Source organism: Aquila chrysaetos, chromosome 5 (genome assembly GCF_900496995.4).
Source record: "Aquila chrysaetos chrysaetos chromosome 5, bAquChr1.4, whole genome shotgun sequence".
Lineage (NCBI taxonomy): Eukaryota > Metazoa > Chordata > Aves > Accipitriformes > Accipitridae > Aquila > Aquila chrysaetos.
The window spans coordinates 36,859,157-36,873,666 of NC_044008.1; the positions used below are offsets into that span (position 1 = coordinate 36,859,157).

Genomic DNA, 14,510 nt, shown 5'->3' on the forward strand with positions numbered 1-14,510 from the left:
AGCTTATCCACACTATTAAAATGCCCACTGGCTTCACCTCGTCAGTCTGCAGCCACAGTCAGGCTGACCGTCACTGCTGGCACCTCTGTAACACCCTGCCTTTAAGACAACTTCCACTGTCCTCTTCTCGATGGGGCTGGGGAAAGCCAAGAGCAGAGGGGGCAGACACAGGGAGCAGGGGCAGGAGACCGTCAGCTGAGCCAGAATACGAGGAAAGGTCATGGCAAGTGTTTTAAACCGAGCCTTTAGTTGGATGTAACTCTCCTTCCAGCACACACTGTATTCCAGCTGACAAACCGCCTGAAATTTCCAGCTTGTGATGGGAAGCCATTACAAAGCACTCATGGAGCAGTTTAATTACCACAGCAAGAACCACAGTTTGAAAGAAATGTGACAACCTTGGCAAGGCAGACAGGAGGAAATGATCATCTGTAGTGAAGTTTGGAAACGGTGCACCTCGTCAAGCACCCTGCTCTGGCCTTGGGCTCCACTAACAGCAGCGGCGTTTGGGAAATTTGTCAGAACAAGCATTTGGCATAACTAGAAAATATGAGCTGTTTTATTCTCCCTCCTGGTGCATTCTCCCCTTAGGAGCCATGGAGCAAGCAATGCACATAAAATGCCTGGACCTTTTAATATAATTATGATTTTATGGGACTGCAACCAGTACTGGAGGAAAAAAAAAATAAAAAAAAAAAATCACCTAGACCTGACTGCTAATCCTTACTTGTTCGCCTTTCACTCAAAAGCACAAGAAGGTCATTTGTAAAATGTAACCTTCACTTCATTATCTAAGGTAGCAGCTGAATAAGGATTTTGGAGAGGATTAAAGTCAAGGCAAGATACTCTCTTCATTAGAGCATATCTCCTTATTCAGACTGAGTGGGAATACTGTTATAGAAAAGATCCCTATATGCAGCACAGCTCTCACCTCAAGCCCATTGCACAGAAACCAGTAGTTGTCACAGTCCCCACTCCCCAAAATTTAGTTCAGCCTGTAACAGCCCAGAGTTTCAACTCAGAAGTCATGGGGGTGTGGGGGGTAAGTTGGCCAACACAGCCGTCAATAAGCACGTGTTCCGATCACATCTCTTGGGTACGGGCAAATAGCGTGCATGGTTGATGGTTGGACTCGATGATCTTGAAGGTCTTTTCCAACCCAAATGATTCTATGATACTAATATTTGAGAGAGCATTGGTGTTAATGCTCAGGGATGCACTCAGCAGCAAGCCCCTCATAAGAATAACCAAGCTTTGAACGTCAGCGCTAGGAAAAACACATCTACCGTGGCTCTCCCACCAAGGCAAAGTACACATTACACCACAAGAGCCGTTTTTGCAGCGTTAGTGGGGGAGAAGGCAGGAAACCAAGACCACGCATTACTGATTTGAATCCTCCTGAAATGAACAATCTTGTCTGACTGGGGAGCAGCACTGGGGTGGATAAGAAACTTGTCGAAGCTACCTGCAGCCAATCCACAGGTCAAAAGGTCCAAATCCTTGGTGTAGCACAATTCTAGAGCAACACCAAGAACAGATAATTTTACCAAGAACATGTTTAGTTTTGGGGGAAAAGAAAAAATTGCAATCACTGATTTTGTGGGTAATCTGGGAACAAGGTATTTACTTCCTAAAAGCAAAAGCTTTGTGAACTGAGCACCTCCAGAAAGGGGTGCCACTGAGAAGGAACTAGATGTCAGAAGAGGTACAGAGAAGGGCAATAAGGGACGCTAGGCTGGAATGCAGGTTAAGGAAAGAGAGTGCCAAGGTTACAGGAGGCAAGCTTGGGGCAACCTCAGGTAAGATTCTTGTATACAAGGGCCAGTTGGACATGCAACTAAATGTTCACTGAAATGCAGCTTTGTCTGCCTTCCAGTTACCACAACAGCAACACATTAGGGCAGCCATGTCCACATAATACTTAATTTTTTCTTAAGCTCTTTCCTTCTGTCTTTCCTCAGATTTCTAAAATACAGCTGTAGGTGCCCCCAGTATGTTGCTGACAAAAATGAGTTGATTTAGAGCTGTCCAGTCTACTGTAGGTTCAGGTTATGCTCACAGACCACCTTGCCCAGGCACAGAAACAAGCCAGCTCCAAACCCTTCCCTTTTCTGCTAGCGGCTTTGTTCTAGTTCTTACTTGGGGTGAGACCCTCGCACTGTAAATCTTACGTGACCAAAAGCAGCTGTTTGACTCCAATGGAAATTACTACTTTTTTTTTTTTTTTTAATTCCAGAGACAACCTTCCCAATGACTGCCTCCTTCCTGTAGCTGTATTTCAGGTAACTAAACAACAGTGAGGTTTAAGCTATGTTCTGTCTGTGACGTAAGTTTGCGCAAAGCTGCACACACTGCACAACAGTATTGCATGGCCCTGCTAGTGCAGATGATGGTCGGCCAGACACTGGCTGGCAGTGCAGAGGCTTCCTTAACTGGTGCTGCACCCTTGAAGAACTTCCTAGAAATTCCAGCCCAAATCTTCAATCTTTCTCTCATGACTCGCTGCTTCTGCAGCCAGATGTCGATCCTGACCCCACAGAACTTGTGACCTCTGGCCCAAGTGCCTTGGGCTACCTGTGCTCTCTCCTCTGCCTGCCATGCTGTCCCGAGAGCCTTGTCAGCAACTCCCTCCAGCCTACCTGCCCCTTCTGTGCTGCCCTGGCCAACTTTCTCACTCTTGAACATCTCTCTGGAGGATCAGGGCAGCCCTCACAGGAGCCCAGTTTGGTCACCGTACTTCTACCATTCACTGATGTCTTACTTGAAGTAGAGCAGCTGACCTGTTAACTAGCTAAACTTGACTTTAGTAACCAGAAAACCAACTATAAGGAAAGAAGATCAGAACCTTGGTAGCACAGACATCCATGACAATGAGCACTGGGTTACACTATGTTTTACCCTGACTGGTACTTACAGATCTCTGCTGATAGGTAACAGCAGATACACACTGCTAGAGCCCACAGTCACACACGACATCTTTCTGAACATGCGTTATGCAGTTTGTCACATAACGCCTTTCTTCAATCCAGATATTTGTTTCTCATATTGCTCACCTACATGCAGTCAAGAGCAGAGAAAAATACTCTGGGCAAGCAACGAACAAACAGGTGGGCTGGTTTTATATTTACATTTCAAATGGATCTACCCACCGGACAAAACCTGCATTTGGCTGCCGAAAAGGACCACAGCAGCTCTGTGAAGGCGCTGCGGTTTGTTTGCCAGGTTTTTTTTTTGGTTTTTTTTTTTTTTTTAAGAGACAGCCAATGCAAGTCCCTGCAGCTCAAAAACCGTTCACAACAGAGTGACACGCGAGCCTGCAGCCACCTGAGGTGCTCCTCAGCAGCCGGCCCCAGGGGAATTCGAGCCAAACAACAGCCCGCATTCACTTGCCTGCACTATTGATCAACTCGGCTACTTCAATAAATTAAGCCCTTTCTTAATTGTATCGTCCCTTTTTATGCGCAGTGTTATCCAGCACAGCTTCGCTGGCAAACGACGAGATCTTTCAATACCACCCTCCAAGTAATTTATATGTAAATAATAAAAAGCGGGTCCCAACACTGTTCCCTGCAGCACTCACCAATTAATCTCCTTTTAGCTTTTTACTGCCACCCTTTGTTTCCTGCCCTTTAGCCAATTTCCAGTAGACTGTGCCAACTTTCCACTTAGTCTGTAGCTTCATATCTTTTATATTAATAACCTGTGATGCAGAACAGTTTCTCAAACGTTTTCTGAGAAATCAAAGTGCTCACACAAGACCATCTACTGCATTTATTATTATTTTTTTAATTCTCTGGTAGACATAACCCTGAAGGACTTCAAGCCACTAAAGTGTGATGTTTGCTTCTTGAAACCACCTTACTCCCTTTGATCATACTGTACTTCTCTAAGTATTTGCCTTGCTTGTTCCTTTCAGTGGTATAATTCCTAAAGATTTCTCTGGAAGGCAGATGTGAATCTAAAACGGTCTCCTTTGACATATTTGTGGAATTGTCAGAAAGATTTTACTAACATAATGGAACAAGAAAAATTCTCCTTCATTACCTTCTTATCATTTGCTGTGGTGGCTGGCTTCGGGTCCATCACTGGCAAGGGCCAAATGCTGCTGTCAGAGCCACACCTCTCCCCACCAAATGGCTGAGCTGCCGTTCGAAAAATTTCAGGATGAAATTCTGCTTTTCAGCTGCAACAAGGTGGCTCTTGCTGAGCTTTAAAAAGCAGAATTTCCTGCTGAAAGCTTTCAAATGAACTGTTCCATTATGAAAAATAAATATTTAATTCCATGCCAGAGAGCCTCAGCCATGGTTTGCCTGCTTTGTGCTACTCCAGTTCATTATAAAAGACTCAATTCTCTAGAGCTCACCAACCTGCAGAAGTCCTCCAAATCTGGTCTTGTAACAGCTGAGCCACTGAATCCTGATTACATTTGTCAGTCTTGGCTACATGACTTCTCCTCCCATAGCCTGGCACTCTATCAAAGTATCATTTCACACCACCCTCAAATTACTTTTATGTGCCTTATTTCTGGATGTAGTCTCAGGGTTGCTTACCTTCCCTTCAGCTAAATTTTGGTGGACATGGCATACCAGAGCTTTGTCGCGCTGGAATTAAAATGTTCTGAAAACTCACCACGTTGCCCCCGACTTGGGAAAGGACGCTGTAATTACGGCACAGAAACAGAAGCCAGAGGACTTGGATCCTCACTCTGTCACGACTCACTGTGCGCCTTAATTTCCTGTGCCTCCCCTTTTCCAGGTCTGGAAACCAGACATTGTGCTTCCCTACCTCTATATAAACAATTCAAAATCCAACGCTGCACAAGGGCCAAATATGACTGCTGCTTGACGCCACTGCCTTTACTTGCAAGTGCCAAGCTTCCCAGATGGCAGCATACAGACACTGTTTCTTAATGCTGGTTTCTGTGCAAGGTGCACTGTCCATGTATGGACAGACCAAGTCAGGGAAAAACACGAGGAGATAAAGCACTGGGGCTCTTTCTGGGAAGAGAAGGAAGAGATGATTAAGAAAAGGAGGTGCAATGGAAAGCAAGCTGGAGCATATGTTAGTTCCTACTAAAATTCAGGGCTTTTTTTGCTAGTGTCTCTAAATTGAGGTGCCTGGTGCTCTGTCTTTCCTCCTCCTGCCCTTGTACATTTCTGCTGAATTTAGCTGTGAAGGGAATGTGGAAACAAAGCCAATTTTGCTTCCCTTTTGCGAACCAGTTAAGAGATCCTGAAACGTGGATAGCATATGAACTGGATGTCATATTCCAGAATTTGAACACGTACAGACACACTCCACACAAATCAGAATAGCCCATGAGAAGCTTTGGTTTATACACACAGACAAATACTGCAGCAGCAATTGGCAGAGATGATACTGCTGAGATACTGTGCTGCAGCCATTACATACCCCAGAAACACTGGGTCTCAGCATGCCAGAAAGAAAAATAAATAGGTAGAATTGCATCATTTTGCTGGCACTAAACAAATCCATCACGGTGATGAGGGCAGAGCGGCTGCCTGCCTGGCTGAGGAGAAAAAGGAACACGTCCCAGGTGAGGGCTACCACACGTTAAAATCGGGGAGAGGGAAGGTACTGGATTGACAGCAAGGAAACATGAAGAGGGGGCTGTCTGTAGATCTCCCCCTTTTCTTCAGGGCCACAAACTCTCAGCACTTTTTTAATTTTTATTTTTAAAGTCTCCAAGATGATCTAAGCAAGGTTAATTTAATAATTTGGTTGCTTCCTAGAAGTATTATGTCATTTGTGTATTTTCATTCTCTCACACTGCTATAGCAAGCAATAAACTCAAGGTCAAATAATGGGTATGGTTAAAACCCTAGCAAGCCAGTTGACAGTGGACAGCTCTCAGCATTTGGGCCATGGAAGCAAAGCCTCCTCTTTTTGTGCTGTCATCAGATGGTTTGCCCTTGCTTAATATTTTATGAAAAATATGTGTCATCTGTTCCTTGATGTAGGAACAGGAATGCAGTTACAGAGGAAAAAAGAGCGAGGTTTGCATGTTTCTTGTTAACAAATAGATTCAGATCCCTTTGGAAGGCTTGATATCCTTCACTGCAAGGTCTCTGGTGGTCAAAAACTGGAACTGTTTGTGGTGAGGAAATTCAAAATGATGGAGGCATTTAAAACTACCCCTAACACAAAAACTGCATAATCCCCTCATTATGCCATCATTTGGGAATGCACACTGCCATTCCTGCCATTATTTGGTGTTTACACAAAACCGTCATAAAGAACTAAGAACTGGAGGTGAAAGGGCAGACAGATGGAAGCATAAAGCACTCTTCCAATTGCTCTTGTCATTTTCCTGCTTAAGAGTTGATCTGGTATCCTCTGTGTAATGCAGGATACTACACTAGTGTGGAAAACATCCAGTGCTCCCTTCTGGAGAACACAGCTTTACCTCAGCTTCTGCGAAGGCAGCATGATCTAGGCCTCAAGGGGAGCTGGAGCACATGAAGGTGGGGAGAGATGGGTGTCTCACACTGAATGGCAAGGCTATGGGATAACCGTAGACCAGGGAGTGAGAAGGCACTAATGCTCTGCCAGGGATGTGGAGCAACCAGAGCCAGGGCACACAGCTGGGGAACTTATAATGTTCCTACTATGTGGACGTTACTCACATGCTGCACCTTTGGGAAGGGCTGCATTTTACCTGGACTGGACCACATTCAGAATGGACAATTTGGGAAGAACAAATAAGCACACTAGGTATATTTGTTTCTCTCCCACAAATCAGATAATTGAACCTTGGCTGTTTTACCTCAGGAGATGAGGACAGGAAAGGTTTTATGTATATATTGGAGTCGTGCACTTTCAGGTCATGGTCTCCCAGTCCTCGGGTCACTCCAATTGTTGCCATAACCCGAGCCTAGAAATAAAGAAAAGCAATGGGATCAAATCTTGTTACATGCACTGTGTCAACAGGGAAAGAGATAACGTTCTTACTCCGTAACTGCTACAGTTAGGGATGAATTCCCTTTTCTCTCCCAGAAACTCTAGATTTAACACAGCTAATCAACTTCAAAGCTTTTCACACTCATTTCATCTCCATTTCCCTCATTATTCCAAGCTTTGTATTCACCCACATCCCAGTCTGCATACGCCCATCTTAGACTGTGACCATCTGTAAAGGACTGGGACTATGGAAACCTAACCCAGTTGCCTCACTGTCCCACGCCAGTCTACGAGACCATTCCTTCAGCAAATTATACTGTTAGTAAACAGGTTTTATAAAAAGGATGAGGAGCCTAATTACTCACCTAAGAAACCTGTGGCCTCCTCCTCCTGATATATTGCTGTATATCCCCTCCACCAAGTGCCAAAGGCCACCTTAAATTGCTGAACACACAGGTGACAGTGGCACTGACCGCAGTGCTCTGCTCTGTGGAGAGCCAGTCTAGGGCAGGTCTGCTGTTACCTCAGGTCTACCACTTCATCCCCCAAGCACCTTCCTCCGTGACATGAGCTGTCTCCCAAGAGGTGCTGGGCTCTTCTTCATTAATTCTTCTCCAAAGATTGACCAGGCAGACAGCCTCACGGGGAACCTCGCTCTCTGCTGTCTGCGTATCGCTTCCCCCAAACTCTAGTTTAGCCGCAGCAGCTTCTGAACAAGAGAGCTCACAGCATCAATAACAGTGAGCAACTGACTCAAAATTATTTTGCCTCACTAACTCTTGGCTCCACAAGGCAATAAGAAGGTAAATTAAAATGATGTGCATGAAACATTTTACAAATAATTATAAACCTAACCAAATTCAGAGATAAGCTACAGGTCTGAACCTTCAAAACTTGGACTAATTTTGAAGACCGTGTATTTTTGCATTGAGATAAGAACCTAATGCAGCAGGGGAGCACTATTTAGAAACACAGTGAGCATACCAATATCGGCAAACTGACACCACTGCGTCCTTATATTGATCCTATTGCTGCATCCAGCTAAGCTTGCTGGGATTAGCACTAATGATCTCACTGTTCTTAATCACAGAGCTGGAAACAAAGTACACCCAAACGGAACGGTTCATTTCTCCTTTTCAAGAAAAACTATCAGCATTCACACATCAGAAAAGTTCCAACAGTGAGTTCACGTACACTAGCTGAAGAAGATAGGGTTAAGGGGTGTTATACTCACCAAATCTTGCCCTGATCCCTCCCCTTCCTAAAATAGAGTTTTGCATCTTAGAGCACTATTAAATATCCTCCTGCTTTGTTTTCAGCAAACATGAGGTATTTTGCTATCTTCATCCAGCCCAGTTACATTTCACAATGAAACCAGGAACATTTTAAAGTCAATTATTTAAGATGGTCTCATTGTAGCCTACTTACAATGAAAGAAAAACAAAAGCAAACTGAACAGCAAATGACTATGTTTGATATAAAAATGCTTTTTAGTATGTTGAGCTCACCCGCCACCCCCCAGACATGAGACTGATTTGTGACAGAACCAAGATATTCTTTCAAGCTGTCAAAACGATAAAATAAAGATACTGAGTGGAAAACACTGGACTGCCACAGGCTAAACCAAGTGGTAAACAGCACAGAATTCCTTCTTCCTTTGGTCTGAGGAAAGCAAACGTGCCCACCTTCTTGCCTTCTCCATATATAAGGGGAAACTTCAAGTCATCTTCCTCAATGGTTTTGTATGCCCTGTGGGGGGAGGACAAACAACATTTATAAAGCTTGCACCAAATTAGTGACCCAGTGCTCTAAAACAAGCAGCTGTGATTTAATAAATAGATAAATAAAAATCATTATTTTTCCTAGGGACTCCATCTTTGAACAAATATGTAAATTTTTCTGTGGAAAGATTTTCCCTAAAGAATTATCCATTTCACCAAAAGGAAGAGTGAACATGAGGAAATATCTAACATGCCAAGCTGCTCCTATTGCTTGCAAGGAAAAAGAGGTGGACTGGAATAACATCTTAACCAGGTAAGATATTGTTGGCTATGGCAGCAGCTATAGTGTAATACAGTGTCATAAAAAAAACCAAACCCAAACAAACACTCCCCTCCCCCCCCGCCAAACCCACCAAGAAGCTAACCAATGACTAGATTCATGCTGTTAACATGAAATGGTGGGCAATGACAGGACGTGTACACAGTCAAAGTGTGAAACAGCTCTCTCATCCTGTTCTCACCTTTCAGGACCGCTTAAACCAAGACAAGCTTCACGTGCTGAAGAGTCTTAGAAGGATATTTAGTGCTCACTTGACCTTGACTGCAACAGTCAAGGTTGTCAGAGATTTCATGTTTCACAGCAGCCTTCCCATGGCCAAAAGACAAGAGTAGTAAATGCTCATGCTCTGATTCTCTTTACTGCAAGCCTGTGTACTCTACCTTTTACACATCCAGCTATTGACACTGATGAGGTGAGAAGGTGAGCAATTTTGCCAGGGAGAAATTAAAAAAAAAAAAAAAAAAAAAAGACAGCTGTCATTCTCGTAAGCTGTAGAGTCCTGTGGCTTGTATAACACATGCTTGAGCCGAGCTGCTGGGGAGCCTCTTTGGTTAATGTACATCGCCCCAGAGGGACATGCTTTCCTTCATACCACAAAAACATCCCTCCCCAGCCTTTCCCTGCATGCTGTCCTTCCCTCCCGGCCCACCCCTGCCCACAGCCCTTGGGGTGATACCAAAATCATCCCCTGAGCGCTCGAGTCAGCACTCCCCACCAAAGAGGAAGGGAGAAGCAGGAGAGCAGGCACTGCGGCCGGTCCCCTGCAGCCACCGCCAACCCCTGCTGCACAGCTGTCCAGCTGGGCTGGCTGCTGGAGCTCTGCGGAGTCACATTCAATCAGGTTTAAGCAATGTTAAGGCTGTGACACAAATGAGCAGGAAATTAAAAATTAAGGGTGAAATCCTATATAGTAATCAAACTGCCCCCTGCTTCACCAAAATATGGCATAGACCTGAGATGAATAAATGGTGCTGTGTTACACAGCTATATATGCTGCATCACCTAGGCAAGCCTCAGACTTAAAGGGAATAGCATAGACATTTAAGCCCCACCTTTACATTTCCCAGTAATCACAGGTAGGGCCCATATTAGGGTTTGGGGGTGAGGGGAGGGGGAAGAAAAAAGGAAAAGCAACCAAAATGCATAGAAGAAACAGTAGTGGAGGACCCCGCTCCTGTACTACAAAACATTACTATGTGTGAAATCCCAAAATGGAACCAGGTGAGATTTGCAAAACACAGTGGGTGGCTCATGGGAGACCACATAGTGAAGAACATCTTGGGTATATAACCATGATACTCGGGCATCTCTATAAGAGACAATACAGTGAAGGCATTTAAATTGCATTTTGTACTGGGGAGGGCAAATGGATTAGCTCTTAAACCAAACAAAAAGGCAGAAATCATTACAAGTAGCCAGCATGATAATAATTCCCCAATGTTTAAAACCTGGAATTGCATTTTGTTGAGAAGGATGAGTCAGTCATGGACTTTGCTCTTGTTCCTTCCTTTTTTTCCAACAGGGAATAGATAACATCTGCCTCACTCACCAACTTGGAAATCCTGGTTTGAATGTGGAGGAAGAATTTTACCCTCCCTAACTGCTCATGAACACGTCCCAAAGCTTCCAGCTGGACCTACAGTGCTGGGAGCTCTGGCGAAACCTCCTTGAGGAGGAGTCTGATCTCGTTCCTATTCCTTGCGTAGAGCCAGTTGTGCTCTGACACCAAGAAAAAGGGTATCACCTGAGTCCACATTGGGCATCAGAGTCAAATGACTAATCAAACCATAAGCCCAACAAGACAACCATTCCTGCTGGAGTTTCAAGTTGTACATATTTGTTGCAAATGGTAAACAAGACTAAGTTGATGTGACTTAACTATTTGCTACCCCCTTTTCAAAGGAAAAACCAAACCCATTCTTTACCCACAAACTGTATTATCTGCAAGATAACTACAAATATTTAAGACCAAAGCCCTCACTTTACACTGTCCTGTAAGTAGCCGAAAACAGGGACCAAGTTTTCTTCCCTGTCTCCCCTCCTTCCTTATATTCTCCTGCATAGCAACTCACACTGACTGCGCTTTAGGAAGAAGGAAAAAAGAAGGGGTGAAAAAGGCATCATTTAAGCTGTTGTTCTTCAAAAGAATGGTCCTCACTGCCGAGACCAGCATCTTTTATGGAACCACCATAAGGACCTTCGTCCATAGGGTCTTCAACTGTGACACAATGCTGTAAGGATGCTGGAAGAGGCCATGTTGCAAGGGCTGAAGCTAACTTGTTTCATCAGCAGATTAGAAAGGGCAGCTGGCTAGCCTATGACCTCCTGCCGCTATGCGGCTAAGTGAGGGAGGCCCAGAGGGCTACAGTGATTTGTTTTGTGGTTTCTCACAGCAAATCACCTCTTGGGCTCAGAACTTGGGTGTCAAGACTCATCTCAAACACACTTTTTCTGTTGATGTTGCTATTGCCTGAAAAATTACCAGTGCTTGAAAAACAATGCTCAGAACTGCAACCACAGCAGTGGAGCTGGCACAGACACACGGAAAAGCAACCTGAGACACTCTAGAAAAGTACTTATGTCCTGCACTACTAGTGAAACAGAATTAATAATATATGAACGTGTGGTTTGCTGCAAGAGAAGGATGAAGGACGGCTTTTCAGCTAGCAGCTCAGCAACTGCACTGGGGAGAAGGAAGGAAGGAAGCTAGCTATGAAGTTCATTTTGATTTATGCCCTGTGAAATCTCCTGTACTTTGTACATGTGTTTATTTCACACAGGCTACAGCCTTCTGGACTATTTCACTTGATTTTATGTAATAAAGTTGCATTTATACCTTTGTGTGCTGTATATAAAGATGTAATATGGCAGGAGGTATATCAAACACAGAGATACAGAGAACCTGAGGGGGTTGTTTGGCTTTTTTGGTGCCAACACAGCCTTACTCAGCCACCTACGTAATTCAGCCTAGCTCACTGTTTTAACAAACACAAACACAGGGTTGCAACCCTCTACTCTCCCCATCTTCCTCGTCCACATCCCAGGAGGTCTCAGTGGCCGCCAGGGCATGACAAGACAGGTTATAAAGACAAGGCTATGCTATTGCTTGCTGCTCTGAATGAGCCTAAAACCTGTCAAGTGCTTCTGCCATGTAAACCTCTATTTTTCCAAATGGAAAAACAGGGGGGCGGAGGAGGGAGTAGAAAAGGAAAGCTTGTGCCCAGCTAGATCTAGGTGCATTTTTTTCAGTTAACTTCGTTTCTTCTTTTCATTTCAAAAGAATTATGAAATGCTACTGCTGTCCAAAAATACTGAACTAGGGCTTGACATATGTACCACCCACAAAGTTACATTTGGACTCAGGATCAACATTTTGGAAAACCGGGCCAAATTGCACCGGGAGCCAAAAGAGATGTCAGAACGAAAGAAGTAGGACTGACATGATGTTACTCATATGCTAACTGGAATCTGCTCTAAATCTGCTCTAAATACATGGCGAAAAAATAACCAGAAGCTGCTAAATGCACAAGACAATCTATGGAAGAAGTTTCCTACAGTGCTCAGGTCATTGGCAGTGCTTTAGGTACTTTTTAAATAAAAGATTATCAAAGTTACCTGCATATTGCTGGGTCAGAACTTGAAAAACTGGTCAGCTCCCAAATACAGATTTCAGAGCCAAAATCCTAGATAATTTCTTACATGTGTTATGCATTCTCCTGCCATATAATTTGTTCTTAAAATGGGCCTTTGGAAAGCACACACAAATTCAGGTAAGAGTAGAAGTTGTTGATGACCAAAACCAAAATCCACATTATATTTTCTTTTACAGCAAACCGTGTAAGGTTACTGGTCATGAAAAGTATTGTGTTGGCATCTTCAGGCACAACAGATGGTGGTGAAAATACAATCTACCCTGACCTGGAAGGCTCAGTCCTGTGAATGACAGGGGAATCCAGACTCCGTGCTCTGCTTTTCCACAGCACTTGGCTTTAGAGAGTTTGTCTGTATTTCACATCTCTGCTAGTGACACCTAATAGTAAACTGAGAATTAAACCTAAGAAAGAGCAAAAAAAAAAAATTGCCATCAAAGGGCTTTAGCTCGAAGCATAGAGCAAAACCCACTTGTAGCAAGCAAGCAAGAAAAAGCACTATGGCTTCAGAAATGTCCTAGTTCATACTGAGTACAAGGATGAAGGCTCTCTTTTGAGACAGGTTCGTGGATTCGGTGTATTTCTAGCACTGCTTTGCTACCACTCTGTGAAAACAAACCCCAAACCCAGAACCATCCCCAAACACCCTCCATCCCCCTCCCCAAAACCCCCCACAATAAAACTACCCCAGCTAACCAACCAAACTCCCTTCCCCCAAGCTCAACTTTCTTTGGTCATATACCAATAGAAAACCAGATTTTAATCTCTGAGCAACACAAAACTTGATAGAAACTGGTTGGTTTTTTTTTTCCCTCCTCCCACACAAGGAATCAGTGGATTGGAGCTCACCCTTTGGATAACAGAGCTTAAATCACCAACGAAAAAGGAACTGTTTATCTGTACTGTCTACTGAACTACAGGCATCAAACAAGTATAAGTGCGTGCTTACTACCAAGAAAAGATGTGTAGCGCAGGTGAGGCTCAGAGCCACTGAAAATTATGCAATTTATGTCTCGATCCAGCCGTAATTTTTTAAAAATGTCCTTACACATATGTGCTTGTGCAGAGTCAAGATCTCTAAATCCAGACAGCTCTGTCTGATACCAAGTACCCTCTGGGTAGGTTAGCTTTAATGTTTCAGTGCCTCTGTATCTTTCCCCTATTACTCATCTGATATACACTTTAATGAGGCAAAACTATGATAAACAAAGATAATAAAAGCACACAAACTATAGTAACGTTTGTTAAGAGAAAAGATGATGGCAAACCCAAATCAATTAAAGATGACCGATGCATGTGCACATATGCACAAAACAGTTTTTAGGGAAAGATCTACTCTAAACCAAGATACTCTCATAGGGTTTCTTTCAGGTAAAGAGGAAAACATAAAAGTCTTAAAACATGCGGTTTTCCCAGAAAATTCAGAAACCCCTTCTTCTGAACCTGAAACTGTATAATGCTTCATTTTGCAAATCCCAGTTCTATTTACCCATCTACAAATTAAATAAAAAAAATACAAAAATCAAAGTATCTCAGCATGATTTGTACACACATATGATCTCTGGCTTAGTCAAATCTGACTGGAACATGAGCTTTGGACCTCCAGAGAGCCTTCGCTGTCATGTACAGTCCTAAGACAGAGTCTGGACTTTGGAGAGGATGTATCCCCTGGCACCACATACTCCTGTGGAAGTAATTCCTAAGGAAAGCAAACTGTTCATCTTGGCCAGCCCATTTTAAAGATTCAAGCACCAGCATCTTCTCTCAGGCACTTCCTGGAGTGTGGCAGATTTTTCAGTCCATTCACCTCTAATGAAGCATTAAAAGAAAGTGGTGGAAGAAAAGTCAGGGAGAGGGTGGCCGAGGATCTAGAGAGGT

The 14,510-nt window shown here is 43.7% G+C and overlaps 1 protein-coding gene across 1 annotated transcript in view; it reads right to left on the minus strand.

Annotated features, from left to right (window-relative positions):
* The window catches only part of PPM1H (protein phosphatase, Mg2+/Mn2+ dependent 1H), a 145,623-nt gene that overhangs the window by 12,044 nt on the left and 119,069 nt on the right, over window positions 1-14,510 (minus strand). Inside the window, exons 7-8 of the mRNA XM_030014468.2 lie at window positions 8,607-8,670; window positions 6,788-6,895 (exon numbers count right to left, since the gene is read on the minus strand). Of these exons, the coding sequence (XP_029870328.1) occupies window positions 6,788-6,895; window positions 8,607-8,670 (172 nt within the window). The remainder of the gene's footprint in view (window positions 1-6,787; window positions 6,896-8,606; window positions 8,671-14,510) is intronic.